Here is a 23,985-nt window from a genome sequence, read left to right on the forward strand (position 1 = left end):
GTGTTTAAAACCGAGAAACAGGGGTGCCTGGGTGGCTCAGTGGGTTAAAGCCTCTGCCTTCGGCTCGGGTCATGATCTCAGGGTCCTGGGATCGAGCTCCGCATCGGGCTCTCTGCTCAGCGAGGAGCCTGCTTCCTCCTCTTTCTCTGCCTACTTGTGATCTCTGTGAAATGAATAAATAAAATCTTAAAAAAAAACAACACAAGAAACAGCGGGACCTGTTTTTCCTTCTCCTTTAATATTAATTAAATTAAGAAGCGTTCATCCTTTCTGGTACCATAATACTCCTTTTGATACTATTTTGGTTTAATGGCATGAGGATGTAAACAAAGTTCAATAAAAGGGCATTTTCCTGGCCATTGTTATTTTATTTCATCTCATGATTACCGTTGCCATGTAAAGGAGGTGCTAGTCCATCGTGGTCTATGCGAGGCTCCCCCAGGGATCGACTCCCAGGTCTAGGCCCCATGAAGACAGGAGCATTGGAGCTGGATGTCCCACAGATGCACCTTGGACCTTGGCTTCCCCATCTGTAAATGCAGTGTCTGGGCATTAGGATCCGCGATGACAAGTCTCTAGGCCTGGGCCTACCTCTGGGGACATGGGAGGGGCTGAACCTGGGAAGCCCTGCCAGCCTCGGCCCTCCATCTCCCCGACCCCTGGACTCTCCTGGGCCTCCCAGGCCCCAGATCCATCCTCTGAGAACTGGGATGGTAAAGTGACGACCCCCTCCCCTGCCCTGGGGTAAGAGCCAAAGGAACCAGCAGGAGCAGAAGTGTACAGACCTAGAACAAGGCACAGGTGGCTCGCTTGTGTGTGAGGGGAGCAAGGGTGTGGAAGGTGGCAGGTGGGGCATCAGGAGTGGGCACCCAGGGATTCCCCTCACCACTCATGGCCCTGACAAGGTCCTGCTCATGTCATAGGTGAGAACCTGTAGTTCTTCAGCAGCCAACATGTCCCCCAGATGGAAGTGGAGGCTCAGAGGTGGGACTGTCCTTGGGGAGAAGAGGCTAGGGCAGGGACAAGGTCTTGAAGGGCCTGGGTGGGCAGCTTCCCCAGAGAGCAGGCTCCCCCCACCCCCAGAACCTTCCCAGCCTTTGTTGCTCTGGCCCAGCCAGCCCTGGCTCTCCCTTGCCCTCACCGGGAGCCATGGAGGCCCAGGCCTGGGCTTGGGACTCTTGGAGGCATCAGGGCCTTTTGAGGACACGGCTCCTGCTGTGGTCACTGCCCAGCCCATTCCTCGCTTTGCAGGCTCATTCCATGAGCAAAGGGATATGCTTGTTCTTCCCACCTAGTTAGAAAAAAGCAAAACAAACCAGCCAGCCTCTTGCCTATCTCCTATTTACAGGACCTGCCATTCCCACCCTTGTTTTCCTGCAAACCAGCTCCCACTGGGTTGTGGTCAAAGTCCCCAAAGTGTAGGAGCCCCGGGGTCAGTCCTTGGACCTCACCTTGACCACAGCAGCCCTGCGGTGGCCATTCTTTCCCTGTCTTGTGTCCTCTAGGCTGCCCTCCTCCTCCCACCCTAGTCAATGCTTCTGGCACCTGGACCCCTGACCTGTCTGCACTTGTTCTGCAGTGGCCTTCCGTCCATGAACGGCAATTCCAACGCCGGACGTCTCACCTGGGGGGTCAGATGGGCACGTCAGACTTGACCCCTGCCCCAAGGCAGGCAGCCTCGTGCAGCCCGGGGCTCAGACCAAAGCCTTGGAATCCCTCTTGCCCCCCTCTCTCCTACCTGTATCTCGTCTGTCCAGAAATGCTGCAGACAAAACAAGCAGAGTATTTCCAGAGGCCATTTCCTCTCTTTCCGTCTCCACATGGACGCAGGACCCTCATTGCTCCCCCTTCACTTGGGGACACGCCACATCCCTGCAGCTGCACACAAGCAGGTTTCCCAAGAGGCAGGGCTTGGCCGGGCCCTGGGAAGTGGGTGGGAGCGGCTCCCGCAGAGACTCCTGCAAGCAGCCTGCCTGCAGAGACCGCAGAGGAACCAGGCAGCCGTCCCCCTTCACCCTCCATACCGCCCGTTATTCCTCGTTCACACCCAGTTGAACGCCCATGACTTTTCAGTCTCATTAGAGATCACGCCGCCCCCCCTCCCCTGGGGCTGGATGGGAACCTGCCCGTAAGGCTCTGTGTGGTCCCAGCCTGCTGACCCTTGGGCCACCCGGCTCTGCCTTCCCAGCCCCGTAGGTTAGGGTGTGGTGAGCCCATGCCACTGCTGCTAGGTGTCAGTACTGCTCTCACCAAACTCTCTGGGCACTGGGCTGGACTCTGCCCTGGGGCCTGGTGCTGCCTGGCACGTGGAAGGCCCCGGAGGGTACAGAGGCATGAAGGATACTGGGCAGGAGCCAGGACCCCTAAACTGCTGCCACAGGTGACCCGGGAGATGCTCCAGGGTTGGTGGGCCAGCTTCCCCTTGGGGGGCACTGCCCCCCACTCTCCCCGCACCCTGCCCCCATGCACCACACTCCCCACCACCCCCAGCAGAAAGCAGCCAGACGAGGTCTTCTGCTGTACTAATGTATTCCATCTTTCAAAAAGAAAGACATGATTTTAATATTACTTAACAATATGTTAAAAAAGTAGCCAGGCAGGCCTCCGTGTTAATACAGTCGTACACTCTCTAACAGACTTGATGGTGTGAGTACTGGGTGGGGTTTTGTTTTTGAACTTTCTCATTCTGCAAGGGATCTTACACAAGCTGGCTACAAGTCAGGGGGGTCAGACACAAACAGCGCAACGTGTACACTCTTAAACAGTAGATTGTGGAGGAGAACGGAAGAGCGCCTGCCCGCCCAGCCCGCTTCGGGTGGGATGCAGGGCACACGAGAGCTGAGTGACAGCAGTGCCCTGGCAGGGACAGATGACAGGACAGGGCGAGATGCAGAGGCAACGAGCCACGTGGATGATGAAACGCGTCTCTGGCCACGGCCCCGGCTCCTGGGCCACGCGGTGGGAAGCCGGCGGGAGCTACTGTTGCAATCCAACGGCCGGCGCTGTGCTCACGCCTCACTCACAGATACACGCACAAGAGCCACTGACACAGGCCGAGCGGCAAGTTCTCGGTCTGGGGGCATCAGGTGCGGTGGCCCACCCGGCACAGCCCTGGGCAAGCACAGCAGCTCCGGGGCCTGGCCCACCTTCCGTGCGTCCCTCTCCAGGTGGTCCTCATTCAGTGGGCAGCAAAAGTGGCTTTTTTCAAGCTAAAATTGGACCAGTTGATGGACAGTCTTTGTCGGGTCTGTCTAGCAGAATCCAAACAGAATCTGTGAAGACAAAGAGCCAAACAGTCACAGAAGGAAACAGCCCACAGCTGAGCTGTGTCAGCAAAGTCCAGTGTCCTCCCAGGATGGGAGGGTGGGGGGAGGGCGCTCAAGCATGCCAGACCCGCCGTCAAGGACCCCTCCACATCTGGCCACCCTTCAGAGTGGGGAAAGGCCCTCAGGAGGACGGGGATCCTCTTCTTCAGGGCATAGGCGAGTACCCTCAATGTCCTCTGGTGTCCTGTGTCCTTCTTTTCCAACTTGTCCTCCAGGGAAGCTGCCCAAGGGATGTTTCTGATGAGCCCATCTGAAAACGTACCAATGGCCACCACCCTGCCCTTCTCCACGTGTTAAGCCACGGAGATCCCAGCTGCCCTCACTGATCCACGAATGCACACCCGAGTGCGAGAGGACACAGGACTTCACACGGTGAGACTTGGTCACAGCGCTGCCACCGACCCCCCCCCCCGCACTCAGGGTGGCAGCAGAGGCAGGCCTGCTGCCCTGGGGTCCAGCTCTGGGTCACCCCTGCACACCCAAAAGCATCTGAAAAACACCACGTTCTGCCACCTGCTTCTCAGGAAATACTGGCTGACTCTCTACTAAATGAGGAACACTTCCTTTCAAAAACCTTAACTATGCAGTTTCTGAAGTTCTCACCTGTCCAGCTCTCATCTGAGTAGCAGAAACTTGAATTAAACCTGAAAATGGTTACTGTGGTCACACAGTGTAGCCCAAGTGTGTTCATTTACATCACTCAACCACAACTCCTTGTGCTGCCTGCTAGGCAGTCTGTGTCCAGGTGGATAGAGCCGTGTGTCCGTCCCTGCCCTGCCCCCGAGCAGTGTGCCACCTCCCAGAATTCAACTTCTCTTTCCCTGGCCACAGCTGGTCGAACTCCGAGTCCTAGTGGCGTCACTTTTACAACCTTCGTTGTTCACCTTTACAACCTTACAACCAACCTGCCTGGACCGTGTCCCCCTGCTCTGGCGGCACTCCCAGTGGTCCCAATGAGGCTACATGCATCCTGCCTCTCCACGCGTGATGGCAAGAACGTCCATAGGTGTCTCTGAGCCAGCTGGAGCCAGGCCCCCAGGCCCCCAGCTCTGCCTCCCCGCCAACACCCAAGGATCTGACACTTCCTGCCCATCGGGCCTCCATGTGGTCTGCCAGGGACCGTATTACACGTCTAGAACATGTGTACCCAGGTGACCAGGACCACAAAAGCCTCGATCAGCACACTCCTAACTCAGGTAAGGAAGCCCAACCCTGCCAACCCCATAGCACCATGCCGTCCTCTCCCAGGATGCAGCCCGCACCCTGGTATCTGTGACAACTGCCCACAACCTCGCAGACCCTCACCCATGGTCTGTGTGCGCTGATTTCTGCACTTACAGGAACAGAGTCATCCTGTATCTTTTTCCTCCCGCTTTTACGCAATTCCCCAAGGAGGCCACCATGTGCCCGTTTCCAAGGTTGGAAGAGCTCCCCCCACAGAATAGACAGACAACCGCGGGGCTCCGTAAAACGGATAGCTTCGACTTGACCCGATTCTGCCAAACTTCTGCATGGTCGTTGGAGCCACTCTGTGCCCCCGAGGAGTGGGGGAGCCACTGCCCCTGCACGCCCAGCCCATCAGGCGGGAGGTCTCTCCACAAGTCCCTGGTCACGGGTTTCTGTGACAGCCCATCTGTCCACGCACTGGTCTTTTCCTGTTCTGTCATGTGTATCTGTTCTGGTACTAACCCTCCGTGAGGTGCTGCACACACCATTTCCTCACTTTCTTTAAAGAACTGTTGATTTTAATGTCATTTAATTTATCAATCTTTTTTATTTTATGGTTGGTATTTTTAAGAAATCTGTTCTTACTCTGAGGTCAAAAAGATACCTATATATCAAATAAAAAGGTTTGCTTGTGACATTTAGAGTCTTCCCACCTAGAGCTGACCTTTGAGTAGGATGACGTGAGGATCCAACCGAAAAGTTTCCCTTACATAAACTTTCACAGCTGCATTTATGAACACACCTTCATTTCTACTGCTGATCTGTCTTTTGTCATAAACCAAAGCTCAGCATTGTGTAGTCTGTTTCTGTGACTTTCTAAGTCTTTGTAATGGACAAGAAAAGCAGCTCTGTTCTTCCTATACTTCTAGAAGGATCAGATCAAATTCAAGTTCGTTTGTTCTTTTGTTTTGTTATATATGTATATATATATATTTCAAAGATATTATTTATTTGATGAGAGAGAGCTCACAAGTAGGCAGAGAGGCAGGCAGAGAGAGAGAGGGAAGCAGGCTCCCTGCTGAGCAGAGAGCCCGATGTGGGGCTGGATCCCAGGACCCATGACCTGAGCAGAAGGTAGATGCTTAACCGAGCCACCCAGGCGCTCAGTTCATCTGTTTTTTGTGTGAACATCACACACATGCAGGAGAGAAACCAGATATGCACGCTGAAAGAAACTGAGAAGGCAAACACTGGAGCACTAGCAGCAAGCCTGGGACACCACCTCCAGGCAGTCCCCACCCCAAATCCCAAAAGTAATCACCGTTCTGGCTTTTTAGGATCATTTCCTTGCTTTTCTTTATAGTCTTAACACCTATGTATGGTATAGTATCCCTGAAAATATACATCACTGAGGTATAATTTATGTACAATAAACTGCAGTTACTACAGAGCTCATAGTGCTGATAAATAAATCCAGGTAACTATCCCTCCAATCAAGACACAGAAAACTTCCAGGAAGTCCCTTTGCTGTAATCTCCTCACTGCCCCAGCCCTAGGTGAACAGTGATCTGCTGTCACTGGGATGAATTTGCATTTCCTGGCATCTCAGGTACATGCAACTTCACAGTATGTACCTGCTGTATGCCTTCTTGGCCTGAGCAACTGTCTCTGGGCTCCATCTCCATGTATCATCGGGAGTAAGCTTTTCCCCGGTGAGTGGCATCCACTGGACGGATAGAGCCCAGTTTCTCTGCTCATCTGTGCATACCTGGGTTGTCCCCAGTTTTTGGCTATTACAGGTGAAACTTCTGGAAACATTCACGTACAAATCTTTGTGTGGATACATACTCTGGCTTCTGTTGGGCAGACAGTCAGGAGTGGAGCTGCTGGACTGAATGGTGTACATTAAAAAGTGTACTTCAGTGGAAAGAGCCTGGATGTGCACAACAGGCAAATGGATAAAGAAGATCTGGTTCATCTATACAATGGACTATTACTCAGCCAACAGAAAGGATGAAATCTTACCATTTACATCAACATGGATGGAACTGGAGGGTATTATGCTGAGTGAAATAAGTCAGGGAAAGGCAATTATCATATTATCTCACTCATGTGGAACTGAAGAAACAAAACAGAGGATCAAAGGCGGAGGGAAGGAAAAATAAGAGGAAATCAGAGAGAGAGACAAATCGTAAGAGCCTCTGAACTCTAGGAAACAGACTGAGGGCTGCTGGAGGGGAAGGAGTGGGTGGAGGGAGATGGTGTCCCCACGGGCACCAAGGAGGGCGCGTGATGTAAGGAGTACTGGGTGTGATATGTAACTGATGCATCACTGACCTCCACCTCTGAGACTAATAATGTTAATAATGTTATATTATTATATATTATATAATAATACATACTATATAATACAATATATAATATTAACTAAACTATATTATATAATACTAATAATATGCTAGTAAGGCTAGTATGTTAATAACTGATTTTAAATACAACAATTTAAAAAAATGTAAAAACTGGTTGTGTCTAAAAACATTTGGTTGTGTCTAAACTGAGCTTTCTATAAACAGGGTATCATGTATAGTTGCGTGCTGTGCCTCTGTCCACTCCCGAGTTTGTAGGATCCACACTGCAGACTGTTCTAGCCTGTTCCTCTCCATGGCTGAGCAGCATTCTATGTGTGACTGTATCACATGTCCACCCTACACGAATGTGTTTTAAAAACACTCAATTTTACAAAATCCTTCTTGGGCTTTAAAATCTACAGATAAATTTTGGGAAGTGAGATAGCTTACACGTTTCCTATAAATGAATACGGGATCTATCCCAGGTCTTCCAAATTCTTCCCTCATGCTTGATCTCTTTCTATGCACAGGTCGTTGGCAACTTCTATTAGATTTATTCATGGAAACTGCATAGATTCTGGAGCTGTTACAAATACCGTCTTTATTTAAACTACATTTTCAAATTATGGATGGTATGGAGAAATGTAACTTCTGTACACAGATCCTATAGCCCGTCCCTTCACTAAACTCTTTCTCTTGCTAATTTTTTTGTAATTAACTTTGTAGTCAGTTAGATCAACTGTTAAGTAAAATGGAATTATATCTCCTGCTTTCCATTCTTTAAGTCTTTTCATTTCTTTTCTTCTCTTATTATGCTGCCTAGGAACCATGATTTAAGGCTGAACAGAGATGGAAACAGAGAGCATCTCTGTTTTGCACAAGCTTCCATGCTTCCCATTTGAGAAAATGTTTCATGTAGCATTTCTTTTCTCTCTTTTGGTAAATCTCCTTTTCAGGTTAAGGATATTTCCTTCTACTACTAGTTTACCTTTTTCTTTTTTTCTTTAATTAATGGAATGCTAATATTTTATCAAATTTTTTTTCTGAACCTATGGAAATGATCATATGGTTCTTCTTTAATTATCAATTTAGCAAATAGCATTTGTGGATTTCCTAATAGTAAATATTCCTTGCATTCATTCCTAGGGTACACCAGTTTGGTCAAATATTACTTTTAAAAATACTGTTGGAGGGATGCCTGGGTGGCTCAGTTGGTTAAGTGGCTGCCTTCGGCTCAGGTCATGATCCCAGCGTTCTGGGATCGAGTCCCACATCGGGCTCCTTGCTTGTGGGGAGCCTGCTTCTCCCTCTGCCTCTGCCTGCCACTCTGTCTGCCTGTGCTTGCTCTCGCTTCTCTCTCTATGACAAATAAATAAATAAAAAATCGTTAAAAAAAAATACTGTTGGATTTGGAATGTGAAATTTTTTCACATCCAATTAATACTCATGACCAAAACAGATCTGTGATTTTTCATGTTTTCTGTATTGCTTTTAGCAGATTTTGGTATCAGAATCTTCCTTCTCTCGTAAAATGAAGTGGGGAGTCTTGTGTTGTCTCCTCCTTTCAATTCTCTGGTAGAATCAGTAAAGGGCTGGATCATCTCCATCTCTTTTTTTAAAAGATTTTATTTATTTGACAGAGAGAGAGACAACAAAGGAAGGAACCCAAGCAGGGGGAGGGGGAGAGGGAGAAGCAAGCTCCCCACTGAGCAGGGAAGCCCAATGTGGGGCTTGATCCCAGATGCTTAACCGACTGAGCCACCCAGGTGCCCTGGATCATCTCTTTCAAGTTCTGGGAGAATTCTCTGCACAAATGTCAGAATGCATTGGGATTATCTGTAACTACTACTCTGATTTCTTTGATGGTTACTGGATCATTCAGGCTATTTTGTTACTGCATTGATTTTGTATTTAAGTTTTAAAATTCATTGTGAAGTTGTTCCCAGTGTTCTTGTAGAGTTGAATCACTACAGCACCTGTAGCTATGTCTTCCCTTTCACTTATATAGTCACAGAATTTAAAAAACTCTTCTCATTATGGAAGATGTCACACACACACAAAAGCAGAGTGTGGTGACATCGGTACAGCCACGGTCCAACTTTGATAATTATCAACATGCTGGTTCTTTTTCATCTAATTACTGTATTGTGTCGTTTCTCCCTATTTTATCTTGATCAGTCTCTCAAAGGTTTATTTATCTAGTTAATATTTTCAAAGAGTCAAAGTTTGGCTTTGTTGATCTCCTCTGTATTTGTTTTCTGTTTCATGATTTATGTATTATCCTCTTTTATGCTCTTTGGGCTTATTTGGTTGTTCTTTCCCTAACTTCTCAAACAAAATCCTTAACTCATTAATTTTCAGGTTTTTAAGAACTCACTCGGCAGCCTTAAGGCTTCACTGAAAGAGCACTCAACAGCAAACTGTCCATAGCCCACAGTTTTCATAGTCAGTGTTTTCCTTCTCTTTTAGTTCCAGGTATTTTTAAATGTCTAGAGTGGTTTCTTTTTTTTTTTTTTTTTACAGTGGTTTCTTATTGAACCCATGAGTTAAACATATATACTTTCAGATATCCAAATACTTAGGGACTTAAAAATTTACTTTGGTAAATTGCCAACTTAAATGTGATGCGGTGAGGGCATACAATTACACATATTCATTCCCTTAAACTTCTGACCCTTGCTTTCTGTGGCCCAGTACCCACTCCACTTCTGTGAGTGTTCCCTGTGTGCCCAGAACACAGATTCCCTGTTCCCTGGATGCACTCTCCTCTGTACTCATCTTCCACATCCATGGGGACGATGTCCGAAAGGGACGGTGGATCTAATTCTCTATGCAGCCCAAACTAGTTCCTATTTGTATTCTGAGGCTATTTCATTAAGCACCTAGTTTAAAATTTCTGTGTCTTCCTCACACATTGAATCTTTTAGCACTATACAGCAACCTTTATCAGTCCCTTTTATTAATCCATATTCTCTTTGATAATAACATAGTTATACAACAGCTTCCTTTTCCTCTTTACCTTTCTATTCACTGTGTTTTAGGTATGTTCTTATAAATGGTATGTGTGTGTGCACATCCGCATGTGTGTAAGCGTGTGTGTGTGTGTGTTTAAAACTGTCAACACAATCTGAGAAACTTCTTTATTGTCTATCAAGGCTGCTGATAAAGCTGAACTTGTGTCTCCTGTGTTCTTAAACTTTATTTACTATATTTCTTTATGTTTACTTTTTTGAGTTTTTATTTTTTTCCTTCTACAGATTAGCAATTTACACATCCTATTTCTATTCTTTTTTTTTCTATTTCTATTCTTTTAATGCTTACTTGTAAAAGTGTATCACCCATTTAGCTTCAAGTCTGAATATTAAATATTTAACTGTTAAATACCTCAACAAAAAAGGACTTTTTTTTTTTTTTAAATCTAGCTTATATACTATTGCTGTTCAGTACTGTGGTTCTTTCAGACATGTCAATTAGACATTATTACTCTGTGGTTACAAAGAAAATGTTTTATTTAACATTTATCAGGCAGTTTTTCTCTCCTTCCTGCAAATCACACTGTTTTTCTGAGATGAGTATCTTCTTCTCTTGAAGATATATATATATATATATATATATATATATATATATATATATATATTTTTTTTTTTTAAACACAGATCTCTTTGGAGCAAGTTCCTGCAATTTTTCTTTACTATGGAAAAGAATAGGTTTGTGGGATACATAGTTACAGACTGAGAACTTTCTCTCAAAGCTGTAAATCTCACTCCATGGTCTTCTGGTTTCACATCTGCTATGTTGAGGAATGGATTTTCATTTGTTTATCCCACTGGTGTATGTTGTACAGCTTTTGCATTTGTAGATCTGGATTTCTCATTAGCTCCGCACAATGCCCAGGTGCTGTATCTCTTCAAATACAGCTCTCCTGTAGCCTCCACCATCTCCTCAGGCAGCTCCAGTCAACCGTCTGTCAGACTCAGTCTCTCCTTCATGTGTCTGAGCCTCTTTCCTCTTTTCTAATGTCCTTATATGTGAGTGCATTCTGGGTACATCTTTCAGATCGTTCTTCCAGTTCACTAATTCCCTCTTTAGCACCGTCTACTCTGCTTATCACAAATCTATTAACATCTTGATTTTAATCATTACATTTTTCATTTCTAAATGTTTCTTTTCCCCAGGTCTTATATGTTTGATAATCTTTGTTGATAAGGTCATGCATGATTTTTTTATTTTTTAAAGATTTTATTTATTTATTTGTCAGGGAGAGTGAGCACAGGCAGACAGAGTGACAGGCAGAGGCAGAGGGAGAAGCAGGCTCCCTGCTGAGCAGGGAGCCCGATGTGGGACTCGATCCCAGGACGCCGGGATCATGACCTGCGCCGAAGGCAGCCACTTAACCAACTGAGCCACCCAGGCGTCCCAGGTCATGCATGATTTTAAAGGATATGGTCTATAGGTCTACCTGAGGAAAATATCTCTCCAAAGTTCCGCATTTATCCATGAAATGCTCCCCAGAATCCAGTTTCAGGGCAAATTGTCTTAGTAACTCAAGTGATCTGCCTACAGATTCTTTCAGACTTTGTACATACTTCTGTCACCTGAGAATGACAGTTCCATTTCTTCCTTCTGATTCTTGTCCCTTTTGTTTCTTCTTACACCTTCACAAACAGAAGTTGTAACAATGGGCATCCTTATCTCTTTTCTTTTTTAAAGATTTATTTATTTATTTGACAGACAGAGATCCCAAGTAAGACAGAGAGGCAGGCAGAGAAGAGAGGAGGAAGCAGGCTCTCCGCTGCGGAGAGCTGGATGCGGGGCTCGATCCCAGAACCCTGGGATCATGACCTGAGCTGAAGGCAGAGCTTTAACCCACTGAGTCACCCAGGTGCCCCTTCTTTTTTAATCTCAAGGGACAGCTGTTAATGTTTCACTGTAACTATGGCATTTATAACTATGGCATTTATTGTATTTTATGGATACCTTTTATTATGTTAAGGATATGCCTATCTAGTCCTATGTTAAGAGTTTTTATTAGAATGAACATCCAACTTTAGCAAACACTTTACTCTGCCTGTGGAGATACACACACACACATACACATTATAAAAAAAATATAACTTCCAGAATCATCTATAATTCTATAATATTTCATTTATTTTTATCTTTTGTTTTTTCTAAATAGACTCCACGCTAGGCATGGAGCCCAATGCAGGGTTTGAACTCCTGACCTTGAGATTGAGGCCTGAGCGGAAATCAGTAATCAGATGCTTAATCAACTGAGCTGCCCACACAACCCCACATATTTCAGAAAGGAGTTAATGGCTTTCTGCACTGCAAACTAACTGCTTCTTTGGTGTGTGTATGTGTGTATTATCTGAAACAAACAGGTTAAAGAAGGAACAAGGAACTTTAAAATGAAATTTTCTTGCCATAATTCACAAAGTAGATAAAATACTATTGAACACAGTACTAATGAAATCTGCTTATCAGGAAAACTGAGCGAATCTCTGAAATGTTACCTTTCTCCTTAAAAGTGTGCCGTAACAGTGTGTTCCAATGTTAGCACATGTGGATGGCTGGGGCCACTCATGAGAACACAGCTGTTGGGCCCCTCCCCAGAGTGACTTTGAAGGTCTGGGCAGGGGCCTGTGTGCCTGGGTGATGCTGCTGGTCTGGAGCCACGGTCCTCAACCAGTCTTCACACACAGGGGTGGGGACCAGGTGTGAGGGCGAGTGAGGAGGCCCCTGTGTGTGCTAGCGCTGTGAGGGAACGTGTGTGACAGGCCACTCTGCTAGCTGACAGAAGCTGTGTCCAGGACAGCCGGCAATGCTATGGGAGGGTCAGGAGGGTCATGTCTGGCAGTCATGAAAGCCTCATTATTTCAGACAGAAAGGCTTAACACTTACCTTTTGAAATATTCCACTTCCCTCTCTGTCTCATCCATATCCACACTGTCTAGGTCGATATCTTTAGGCAGAAAGACATCATCTGTAAAATGAAAGAAAAGAGGCAAGTCAGATTACAAAAGAACAGATCACCTGGCTTGGCTTAATTTTAAAAATTTCACGAACTAAAAATTTTCTCAAAAATGAGACTTTACAAATAGCCAAGGAAGGGCAGATATCTCTCACCTGCTTGTGAACATACAGGTTCAACTTCAAAATTATGGAACTCACAAGTCTGCTGAGCACAACTGTGGATCCAGGTCCCACCAGAGACCTGACACCTGGATGCCTGAAGGGACTGGCCTTTACTTGACACATTTACCTGACACGTTTCCATGATGGGAGAAACCTTAAGAAGATTCCTAGAAATCCATCATGCTTGCAAGGCTCAGAGTCTGTCCTATGTCGCTACTAGAGGGTGGGAAGGAGTGAGGCATGCTAGTGAACAGAACCCGAGAAGTCAGCCTCATGGGGAAACAAACACTATCCCTTGCAAGTGTCCCTTGCAGCAACAGGACATGACTAAATCAACCTCTATAGGAAGATGGCTCCCCCAGGCATTTAGTTTCTACATGTAACATCCCACAGACATCATCAAACACTTTTCAGGCTGTTCCAATAAAAAGCAAGGCTGTATTTCACTTTTCAGTTAAATCACCCTCTCCGAAACAGGCCAGATGCAGGGAGACTAAGGATTCAGGATTACTCCAACTCCTAGAATCTCAGCAAGTTTGAGGGCTTCAACTTCTTGCTTCTCTGCCCACCCTGTCTGCTGGGCAGGGTGGGACCTGTGGGATGCTGGGCACTTACTGGCCCTCGGGCGCCAGAGGCTACACCAGTGCACAGCTAGGCTGCTAGGGAGGCTGGCAGTGCAGACACAACACCTTTCCCCAACATCAGTAACACCTGGCCCCATCATCAACAACACCTGGCCCCATCATCAACACCTGGCCCCATCATCAAAGGAACGTACAGAATCTCCACTTCCCTGCAGACTTTAGCACGGGATAATTTTTTGTCATCTTTAAAAAAAAGACATACTTTTTTCCCTTCACTGGGGCACCGCCACAGGAGCATAAGACATGGTTCAGCTGTGTAACAGCAGCTGTCATTTTTGCTGACTTAGACCATCAGGCAGAGGGCCATCCCATCTGCAAGCTCACAGAAAAGTCTGGGAAGAGCTTCCCTACAGGGACTCCTATGACCACAGCCCCTCCCACCACACCTCTGCCAGCACCCAAAGCTCCCTGTGCCCAGCTTTCCTTCCTCCATGGGGATGCCGACACCCTCAAACCTTTACCACTGCCCTAGACTGCTTTCCTGAGTTGCAGGGCCCTGAAGCTAGCTCTACGGGTGCCGTCGGGCATCTGCCCCCTGGTAAGGGCAAAACTGTGTCCCTCACCATCCGCTGCGAGCCTGCTCAGTTTCTGACGGGGTCCCTCTGGCCCTGTGTTACTCTCATGTCAACAAACCTTCTACGGGCCAGGCAAGTTCTCTGTGAACAGTCTGGGACCTCCTATCTCTACCCACTGCTGCCACAACAGTGCTGGCCTTCACCAGCCTCCCAGCTGGGCTCCTTGGGCCCAGTTCCCACCCTGCCCAAGCCAGGCAGCGCAGAGTCATCCTACAACACATCGAGTCACAGCTGCCTGCTTCCACAGCCCAACCATTCTTCCTCAGCCACCAAGACTATTCCGACTGGAACTCCGTCTAGGTGTTCAACATACAGACCTTGCCTGGCTGCCGAGCAGACTTGCTGAGGCCTGGTTCAAAGAAGCGCTAATGCATGAAGAAGGGTGACATGGGGCAGGGGTGTTTAGAGATATAATGAAAGTGAAGTCTAGGAAAGCAAGTCTCTGATGAACAGCTTTCATTACTAGTTCTGGAAGAGGAACAACCACGAAAGGAAACAGATCAGGTATATCTGCTGAAAAAGCTGCCGTACAAATGAAAAAAAATTTTTTTTAAGATTTTTTATTTATTTATTTGACAGAGAGAGATCACAAGTAGGCAGAGAGGCAGGCAGAGAGAGAGAGAGAGGAGGAGGCAGGCTCCCTGCTGATCAGAGAGCCCGATGCGGGACTCGATCCCAGGACCCTGAGATCATGACCTGAGCCGAAGGCAGCGGCTTAACCCACTGAGCCACCCAGGTGCCCCCGTACAAAGCAATTTTTAATCTTCTTTCTTCTGGTAAGAATAATTAATACTGAACATCTTGGTATAAGAAAAAAAAGTGAGAGAACCATAACCAGATTCAGTACCAGGAAGACATTTCTCACAACAGCAAAGCTATGTTAATCAGAGTAGAAAGTGTGACCCAAGGATTCATACCCAGCCAGGCTAGGCTTTCTATATAGGAAACATTTTGCTTTGCAGAGCTCCGAGAATTCTGTACCCCTGACCCTGACTTGAAGACATGTGCCCAAGGGTGAAGAGGACAGGGAACACTTCACAGGAGGACCAACACAAGCATGGGATGTCATCAGCTGGAGACCCATGAATACCCTGTGTCTGACACAGCAGAAATAATCCAGCTGGGAAATGGGAAGAAGACTGTAAAAGGGGGAAGTGAGAAGGATGGAAGCAGCTCATGGACTGTTGTCCAGGAAGAAAGTAGGTGTCAGAGAATCTGCCTTGAAGCCCACTGTGGAAGATAAGCAAGGAAACCAAGGATGCCCAAGGATGGGGCACCAAAGGTCCAAGTGTGGAGGAATGCACTCAGGCAAGACTGCCAAGTTTCCCAAACACCAATGATTTTCAAAAATAAAAGCTAAGAAAACACATCATACAGAAAAAGAAACAGCAAATATAAAATATATAAATTATAAAATAATATAAATTATAAATGTCATTGGAGCTGAGAAGACCACACACAGTAGTAATAAATGCAAATGGGCTTATACAGATAAGATTTTCTATTTGTGGTTCACAAAGCAGGATTGAAGATTTGTGCTGTCTGAAATCAGAGAACAAGCTAACACTAAGGGACGAAGCGATGAGAGCAGAGGTGCCCCGCCAGGTGAATGGAGACAAGGAGAGAAGGGTCAGCGATCACCATCTTAGACAAAGTAGAATTCAAGGCAAAAGCACAAAAACACAACAAAAGGACATTTCTTAGCATTAAACCCCACAATTCACTAAGAAGCTATTACAGTTAGGAATGGGCACCAAATACAAATACCACCTTTATAAAGCAAAACTGCAAGAGAGACAAGAAAACTTAGAAACTCATTAAATAATGAATAACAGAGGACAGGTCAAGAGGACAAAAAACCAGGAAGGAAACAGAAGACCTAACCCTAAATATTATTCATCAATACATCATGCAGCTATATACATTCAATTTTCACCATGGTAACAGAAAAAATGCACATTTATCTCAAGGGTATATAAAGCAGTCAGAAAAGCTGGTCACAAGGAAAATATCAGTAAATTCCATAAAGCAGAAATATTATGAACAATACTCTCTGATTATAATACAGAAAACTTAGAAATTATTAATATAAGACAGGCTCTCCCAGGGGAGCCTGAGTGGCTCATGCTATGATCCCGGGGTTCTGGGATCAAGCCCAGTATTAGGCTCCCTGCTCGGCAGGGAGTCTGCTTCTCCCTCTCCTTCTGCCACCCCAACATCTCCCTCCTTTTCTCTCTCTCAAATAAAAAAATCTTAAAAAAAAAAAAAAAAAAAAAGACTCTCCCACCTGGAAACCTAAAAGGCACTATTCAACTACTGGACAAAGGGGGGATAAAAACAAAGAAATTCCTGAACTTCTTAAAACAAAACAAAACAAAACAACAATACACCAATGGAAACATCATCAGACTGAGGTATATTTAAAGGAATGATCAAAGGAAAATTTGCAATGCTAAATACTAAATACTAAATACAATAAAAATGATGGAATAAAAACAAATGAACTAAATTCCCAAATCAAAAAATTAGAGGGGCGCCTGGGTGGCTCACTCGTTAAGCGGCTGCCTTCAGCTCAGGTCATGATTCCATGATCATGCTCGGCGGGAATCCTGCTTCTCCCTCTCCCACGCCCTCTGTTTGTGTTCCCTCTCTCACTGTGTCTCTCTGTCAAATAAATAAATAAAATCTTTTAAAAAAATTAGATAACGGTAGGAATTGATGAGATATTAGAAAGAACAAAAGTAAACCTGGTTAATGAATTAAGAGCCTGTTTTTGTTTTTTTTAAAAATATGAATAAAACAGATGAACTATTTTTTCTTTTTTTCTTTTTTTTTTAAAGTAGGCTCCATGTCCAATGTGGGGCTTGACCTCATGACCCCGAGATCAAGAGTCATATGTTCCACCCACTGATCCAGTCAGGCAGCCCCAAAATAAAAGACAAACTATTAACTAGCTGAAAGAAGGAGAATGGGAACAGAACACAAATATATAAAACACCGAAGGGTGATGAAAATAAAAATAGCCTCACTGGGAGGCAGGCTACAACGGCACCAGGAAGTAGGAGTAGAAAACCTTAGTTTTATCTGGCCTCAGGAATTCAGCTAGATAACTACCAAATCATTCTGAACACCTGCGAACTCAACCAGAGATCGAAGATAAGAATAGCAGCAACTCTATGAACAGGAAAGCAATCACTTTCTGGACGGTAGGAGGTACGGGAGAAGTGAATCTGGGGCAGTATATGGGAGGACAGACCATGGGGGAGGGAATCTCCATTAAGCCGGCTCCTGGCAGTGAGAGAGCTGTGGAGCACAAAATCAGAACTTTTAGAAGTCTGCTCCATGGAGGGACATCGCTCCAGAGGTTTAAGTGAGGAGTAGAGCCCTCGTGGGGACACTGTGGTTTCAGGACCCACAGGGTCACAGAAAGACCAGGGATACCTGCCTGAGTGTGGCAGAGCTCCCAGGTATCAGAGTGGGAAGGTGGCTACAAGGATACCTAAGATAAATCTAACCCAAGAGGCAGAAGATCTGTACTCAGAAAACTATAGAACACTCATGAAAGAAACTGAGGGAGACCCAAAGAAATGGAAAAATGTTCCATGCTCATGGATTGGAAGAACAAATACTGTTAAAATGTCTATGCTATCCACAGCAAGCTACATATTCAATGCATTCCCTATCAAAATACCACTCACTTTTTCACAGAGCTGGAGCAAATAATCCTAAAATTAGTGTGGAACCTGAAAAGACCCCAAATAGCCAAAGCAATGTTCAGAAAGAAAACCAAAGCTGGGGGCCTCATAAATCTGGACTTCAAGCTCTATTACAAAGCTGCGATCATCCAGACAGTATGGTACTGGCACAAAAACAGACACACAGATCAATGAAACAGAACAGAGAGCCCAGAAATAGACCCTCAATTCTATGGTTAACTAATCTTTGACAAAGCAGCCAAGAATAGCTAATGAAAATAAAACAGGCTCTTCAACAAATGGTGTTGGGAAAATTGGACAGTCACATGCAGAAGAATGAAACTGGACCATTTCCTTACACCACACACAAAAACAGACTTAAAATGGATGAAAGAACTAAATGTGAGGCAGGAATCCACCAAAATCATAGAGGAGAACACAGGCAGCAACCTCTTCGACCACAGCCACAGCAACTTCTTGCTAGACATGTCTCCAAAGGCAAGGAAAACAAAGGCAAAAATAAAACTACTGGAACTTCATCAAGACAAAAAGCTTTTTCACAGCAAAGGAAACAGTGGACAAAACCAAAAAACAACCAACAGAATGGGAGAAGATATTCGTAAATGACATATCGGATATAAGGCTAGTATCCAAAATCTATAAAGAACTTATCAAACTCGATGCCCAAATTATAATCCAATCAAAAACCGGCAGAATAAATGAACAGATATTTTTCCAAAGAAGACAGACAAACGGCCAACAGACATGTGAAAAAATGCTCAACATCACTCAGCATCAGGTAAATACAAATCAAAATCACAATGGCATATTACCTCACACCAGTCAGAACGGCTAAAATTAACAAGTCAGGAAACAACAGGTCTTGGTGAGGATGTGGAGAAAGGGGAACCCTCGTGCACTGTTGGTGGGAATGCAAGCTGGTGCAGCCACTCTGGAAAATATGGAGGTTCCTTAATAAGTTAAAAACAGAACAGCCCTATGACCCAGCAATTGCACTACTGGGTATTTACCCCAAAGATACAAATGTAGTGACCCAAAGGGGCGTATGCGCTCCAATGTTTATGGCAGCAAAGTCCACAACAGATGTTCATTGACATCTGAATGTCATGGATAAAGAACGAATGGATAAAGATGTGGTATACATATACAATGAAATATTACACAGCCATCAAAAAACCAAAATCTGACCATTTGCAATGATGTGGAAGGAACTAGAGGGTATTATGCTAAGCAAAGTAAGTCAATCAGACAATGACAATTATCATATGATTTCAAAAATCTGTGGAACTTAAAAAACAAAAGGATCATAGAAGAGAGAAAAAAATAAGATGAAACAAGGGAGGAAGACAAACCATAAAAGACTCTCAGTCATAGGAAACGAACTGAGGGTTCCTACAGAGGAGGGGGAGGAGATGGAGGGATGGGTAACTAGGTGATGGATGTTAAGGAGACCATGTGATGTAATGAACACTGGGTATTATAGAAGACTGATGAATCACAGGCTTGCACCTCTGAAACCAGTAATACATTATAAATTAATTAATAGAATTTATATTAAAAATGTTAAAAAAGAGAAAACAGCCATTGAAAAATACATTTTTAAATACTATATAGTTTCAGATATCTATGTAAATAAGCTGGAAAATCTAACTAAAAGAATAATTTACTATAGAAATATAGTTTATTAAAATTAACCTTATCAGAAACAGAAATACCAAATTGACCAATTTCCATTTCTCTCTTTCTCAGAGACACCAACGAAGGGTTCCGTGTGGCATGCGGGCACTCAAGTTTGTATGGAAGCACAGACACACATGAACAGCTGGGACCACAGTGGAGAAGAGTAGGGAGGAGAGGCTTCCCTGAAGTGCACGGGGCCCCAGAGTAACCAGCTCAGTGCAGCAGCGGCACATACGGAAGCAAGGAGGAAACGACAGGAAGTCAGTAGATGCAAGGTCACAGGGAAACTGAGTGTAGCACAAGGGAGGCACCCTGAACCATGGGGCAAGATGAATTTTTAGTAACTGGTACTGGGTCAGCGGGCTAACCATTTAAGAAGAGATAATCCTGGACCCATGGCTCACACGATAACCAAGAAGACACTCTCAATGCACCGAGGCTAAATGAGAAAGGCAGAACCCCACAAATGCTGGAAGACACAGGCACACTCCTCTCCTGCTTCAGTGTTAGAGTAACGCTTTCCGACCACTTTATAATCCAGAGACACTGAAATGACTATATAAAACTGAGAAAGAAAACCTCTGCATGGCTGGAAAGCATCACAGACACGGTCCAAAGAAGTATGTATCTGCAGTCTGTGATGCAGGTAAAAGGCCAATTAATATTCCTAATATATGAAAGACTCTTAAAAATGCAAGGAAAGAGACCAAAAACCTAATTCAAAAATAAGAAAAAATACGAACAGAAAACTCACAAAAAAGAGAAAACAGTCCTTTAAAATATGACCTTACTGTAATTAGAGAAAAATGCAAATGAAAGCTACATCGTGGAGTGATGTCACCTCCTGTCTTGGCTCAAGTCACCAGCCTGACAAGACTGTCTGTGCCAGGCCTTCGCCTTCTGACTCGGCACTCCGCTTTGCTGGGAGTTCCCTACCAAATAGCTCCCAGGGCAGCCCCGGGAACCCAGGCGGCCGAGGAAGAGCTCTGTGCTCCCCACGCACCGTGCTTTCTGGAACATGTTCAGTTGGCGGGAGGGGCAGGCAAAGGGCAAAAGCTCTAGCATGCTACCTTTTGTGAAAAAGAAAGAAACTGAGTAGTTAACTACAGAGAGTGGGTGGAAGTGAGGAAGAAAAGGGAAAACCAGGCTGGGGGCGGGGGAAACCAACCCAGAGGAAAGGCAAACAGAAACAAAGGCCTCAATTCAAGCCAGAGTTGAAGCTGCACCTCAATGTGCTGGAGTCCTGGCCCGCTGCTCCCTGCCCCTGCCCACTGCTCCCCACCCTGGGCTGCTGCTCCCTGCCCCAGGCCACTCCTCCCCACCCTGGGGCTGCTGCTTCCCTCCCCAGACCACTGCTCCTGCTTGTGCCCTCAGCCTGGAGATAAAAGAACCATGAAGACATCACTAAGCAAGCCCACTGTTTTTCACAGCAGGGAGGGTGAGCAATTCTAAACCTGCTTTAGTAAAGCACAACCCTGGTGAGAGGAGGCAGGGGGAGAGGTGATGGGGAGTGCTGCTGGAGCCAACCGTGTGAACTTGTGGTTTTCACTATAGAAATGACATCAGATGCTAGTGTAGGCTGTGTGCACCAGCCCTGCTCCACGCCCCGACTCCTGGCTGTGTCAAAGGGAAGGGCCTGGTAGCAACAACACAGCAGCAACACCAAGTTTCTAAATGCCACTCTCCTCTGGAAAGAACCAGGGCTCCCTGGAAAATGGCAGATTCAGCGCTGGGACCGGGAAAATACAGAATAAGGCCAGAACACCTCCCAGTGCAGGGAAGTACGCAAGTGCTCCAAAAATAGTGGGGGACCTTCAAGGGGGCACCCACTGACTGCATCTAGGACAGCCAGAGGACCAAAACATGCAGCGTCAGTAAAGGACTATAATCTATAGCACAAAGTAAGTCTCCATGAATCCACCGTGATATAAATAACTAAACAAATGAAAACCATACATGGGGCATGGGGGAAGGAAAGTGCTCCCAAAGAGCACCAAATAAGAGATGTGCAAGGAATAATGATGTTAGAAACACCACTACGTGGCAAACAACTCGGGAACAACCAACCACTCTGGGCAAGACTTGCCAGTGGATGTTCCCAGCAGCAGGAGACCTACATCCCCCATCAGACACTTCCCCTTCCGTGAGCAGAGGGGGAAGCATGGCCCCACAGCAAGGAGACTCCATGCCCCCCGTGACAGACACCAGCAAGGACCCTGCAACTCCATGGCATTCCCACCCAAAACACACAATCTGAATCTGACCATGAAAAAATGGCACATAAAACCAAACTGAGGGGCACCTGGGTGGCTCAGTGGGTTTAAGCCTCTGCCTTTGGCTCAGGTCATGATCCCAGGGTCCTGGGATTGAGCCCCGAAACCGGCTCTCTGCTCAGCAAGGAGCCTGCTTCTTCTCTTTTTCTCGCTGCCCGCCTCTCTGCCTACCTGTGATCTCTGTCAAATAAATAAATAAAATCTTAAAAAAATAAAGTTGGCCTAATGCTCAGGGACTGATTTATTTAAAAAAAAAAAACTGAAATTATTCCAAATAAATTATTCTAAAAAATAGAGACTGACTCTTTAGAAGTGTCAAGGTCACGAGAAACTGAAGAACCAATTCATTCAAGGAAATTAAGGAGATCTGACAGAGGACCTGGACTGAATCCTGTGTCAGGAACAGGAGAAACAGCATGAAGGTCTATAATTAGATCATTCTACAGTATACAGTATACATTAATTTCTTAATTCTGATAACCATATCTGTGGTTTTGTAAGAGACTATCTTTGTTTCAAGGAAATATACAGTGAAGTATTTAAGGGCAAAGGGGCTTCATGTCTGAAATTACTCTCCTTTCATTCAGAAAAACAATAAAAAAGGGATAAAGAGAAAGCAGATGTGGTAACAGTGATTGGGGGGATTCTTTCTACGTCTATAATTATTCCAAAAGAGCAACACAGAACAACAAGGGCCACATGTGTCTCCTGGCTATGGCAAAGCCACAAGAAGCCCAAAGCCATGAGAGAGGCAAGGCAGACCCGGCGACAGGGGGGCCGGCCACACTCCCCCGGCTCCCTATTTACCGATTGAACTGCTGACTCTGTCTCCTTTCTTCTTCCTGTTTTTCTTGCCCTTGCCCTTGGGCTGCGGAGAGTCCGCAGGCACCAGCTTGCTGTCCTGAGGGTGTTCACTGGGAGAGGCGGGCTCTGGGGGGGCTGGATTCAACCGTTCTTCCTTGACGTGGTTCAGCTGCTTTTTGTTATTGTTGTTACTGTTCACTTTTCTCTCCTCCCTCTTCTGCTCCGCCAGGGAAGTGAGGTCAAGCACTTTCGCCTTCGACTCAGTCTGGGGCCGGGGTCTGGGATGGCCCTCGGAGACTCTGGGAGGCTCGGCCGGCTTCCTTGCTGGCTCGCTGCTGGCCTTGCTGGTCTGCTTGAGCTTCTGCTTGCCGCTCCCTTCTTTGTGCTGATGCACCATGTCAAGGAGAAAAGACAGCGGCTCCTGCTGCTTTGCACTGACCTCCTTTGGGAGGAGGAGCCTGGAGTCCCTGGAGTCCATGGGGCTGGCAGTGTCCCCGTCAGCCCCCGGCCCCAGCCTGGGCTCCGTGTGGTCCCCATGTCTGGCAGGAGAGTGAGATGAGGTTTCTGGTTCTTCCGTTTGCTCTAGTGAGCCATTGTGCATGTTTTCAGAGTTAGATACAGACTCTGCTGCTGCCTGGAAGTTTCTAGCAAGCATGTCCAACTTGGGACAGTCTTTACTTGGCCTCTCCTTCTTCTTCTTTTTCACAGCCCTCAGCTTCTGAAGCTCCTGAAGCCGCTGAAATTCCTCCTCCTCCTCCTGCCGCCTCTGCTCCTCACGGAGGTGGAGGTGCCCCCGGGCCCGGGCCTCTGCTTCCAAGCGAGCCTTCTCCTCCAGCTGCCGTGGGAAAAGAAGAGGCAACTTAAGACAACAGTTGAGTTTTCTTACGTTAAGGCATTAAAAACAACAACAACAACAAAAACCTTAAAAACAAATCATATAGTAAGAACATAAACCCTGAAATAGCTTATAATAAGCCAAATAGCTTAAAACATACCTAGTCCAAATCATTTTACTCTCAAGAATGATCAGATTTAATCTTTCTACTAAAGTGTACACTTGTACTTTATTGGTTGTAGCAGGGGTGGGGGGTGCTGGTTAACAAGATGTCCCTTAGAGCTTTTGCCCTAGTGGCACTTCTTTAAAACAAAGTCAGGGGTGCCAGGTGGCTCAGCCAGTTCAGCATCTGACTCTTGATCTTGGCTCAGGTCTCAATCTCACAGTCCTGAGTTCAAGCCCCGCATCAGGCTCTACACTGGGTGTGGAGCCTGCTAGAAAAATAAATTAATAAAATAAAAGCAAGGTCAAAGCAGCTG

The 23,985-nt window shown here is 45.8% G+C and overlaps 2 protein-coding genes across 4 annotated transcripts in view; one reads left to right on the forward strand and one right to left on the reverse strand.

Annotated features, from left to right (window-relative positions):
* Positions 1–3,840, forward strand: part of TNIP2 (TNFAIP3 interacting protein 2) — a 52,455-nt gene extending 48,615 nt beyond the window's left edge. Inside the window, exon 6 of the mRNA XM_044267913.1 lies at positions 3,542–3,840. Coding sequence (XP_044123848.1) covers positions 3,542–3,580 — 39 coding nt within the window. The 3' untranslated portion in view covers positions 3,581–3,840. The remainder of the gene's footprint in view (positions 1–3,541) is intronic.
* Positions 2,511–23,985, reverse strand: part of FAM193A (family with sequence similarity 193 member A) — a 165,823-nt gene continuing 144,348 nt past the window's right edge. For all 3 annotated transcript variants that reach the window (XM_044267911.1, XM_044267910.1, XM_044267909.1), the window contains 3 exons: positions 22,675–23,506; positions 12,746–12,827; positions 2,511–3,272 (listed from right to left, as the gene is read on the reverse strand). In XM_044267911.1, the coding sequence (XP_044123846.1) occupies positions 3,179–3,272; positions 12,746–12,827; positions 22,675–23,506 (1,008 nt within the window). In that variant the 3' untranslated portion in view covers positions 2,511–3,178. The remainder of the gene's footprint in view (positions 3,273–12,745; positions 12,828–22,674; positions 23,507–23,985) is intronic.

The sequence above is a fragment of the Neovison vison genome, chromosome 11 (assembly GCF_020171115.1).
Source record: "Neovison vison isolate M4711 chromosome 11, ASM_NN_V1, whole genome shotgun sequence".
In the NCBI taxonomy this organism is placed as follows: domain Eukaryota; kingdom Metazoa; phylum Chordata; class Mammalia; order Carnivora; family Mustelidae; genus Neogale; species Neogale vison.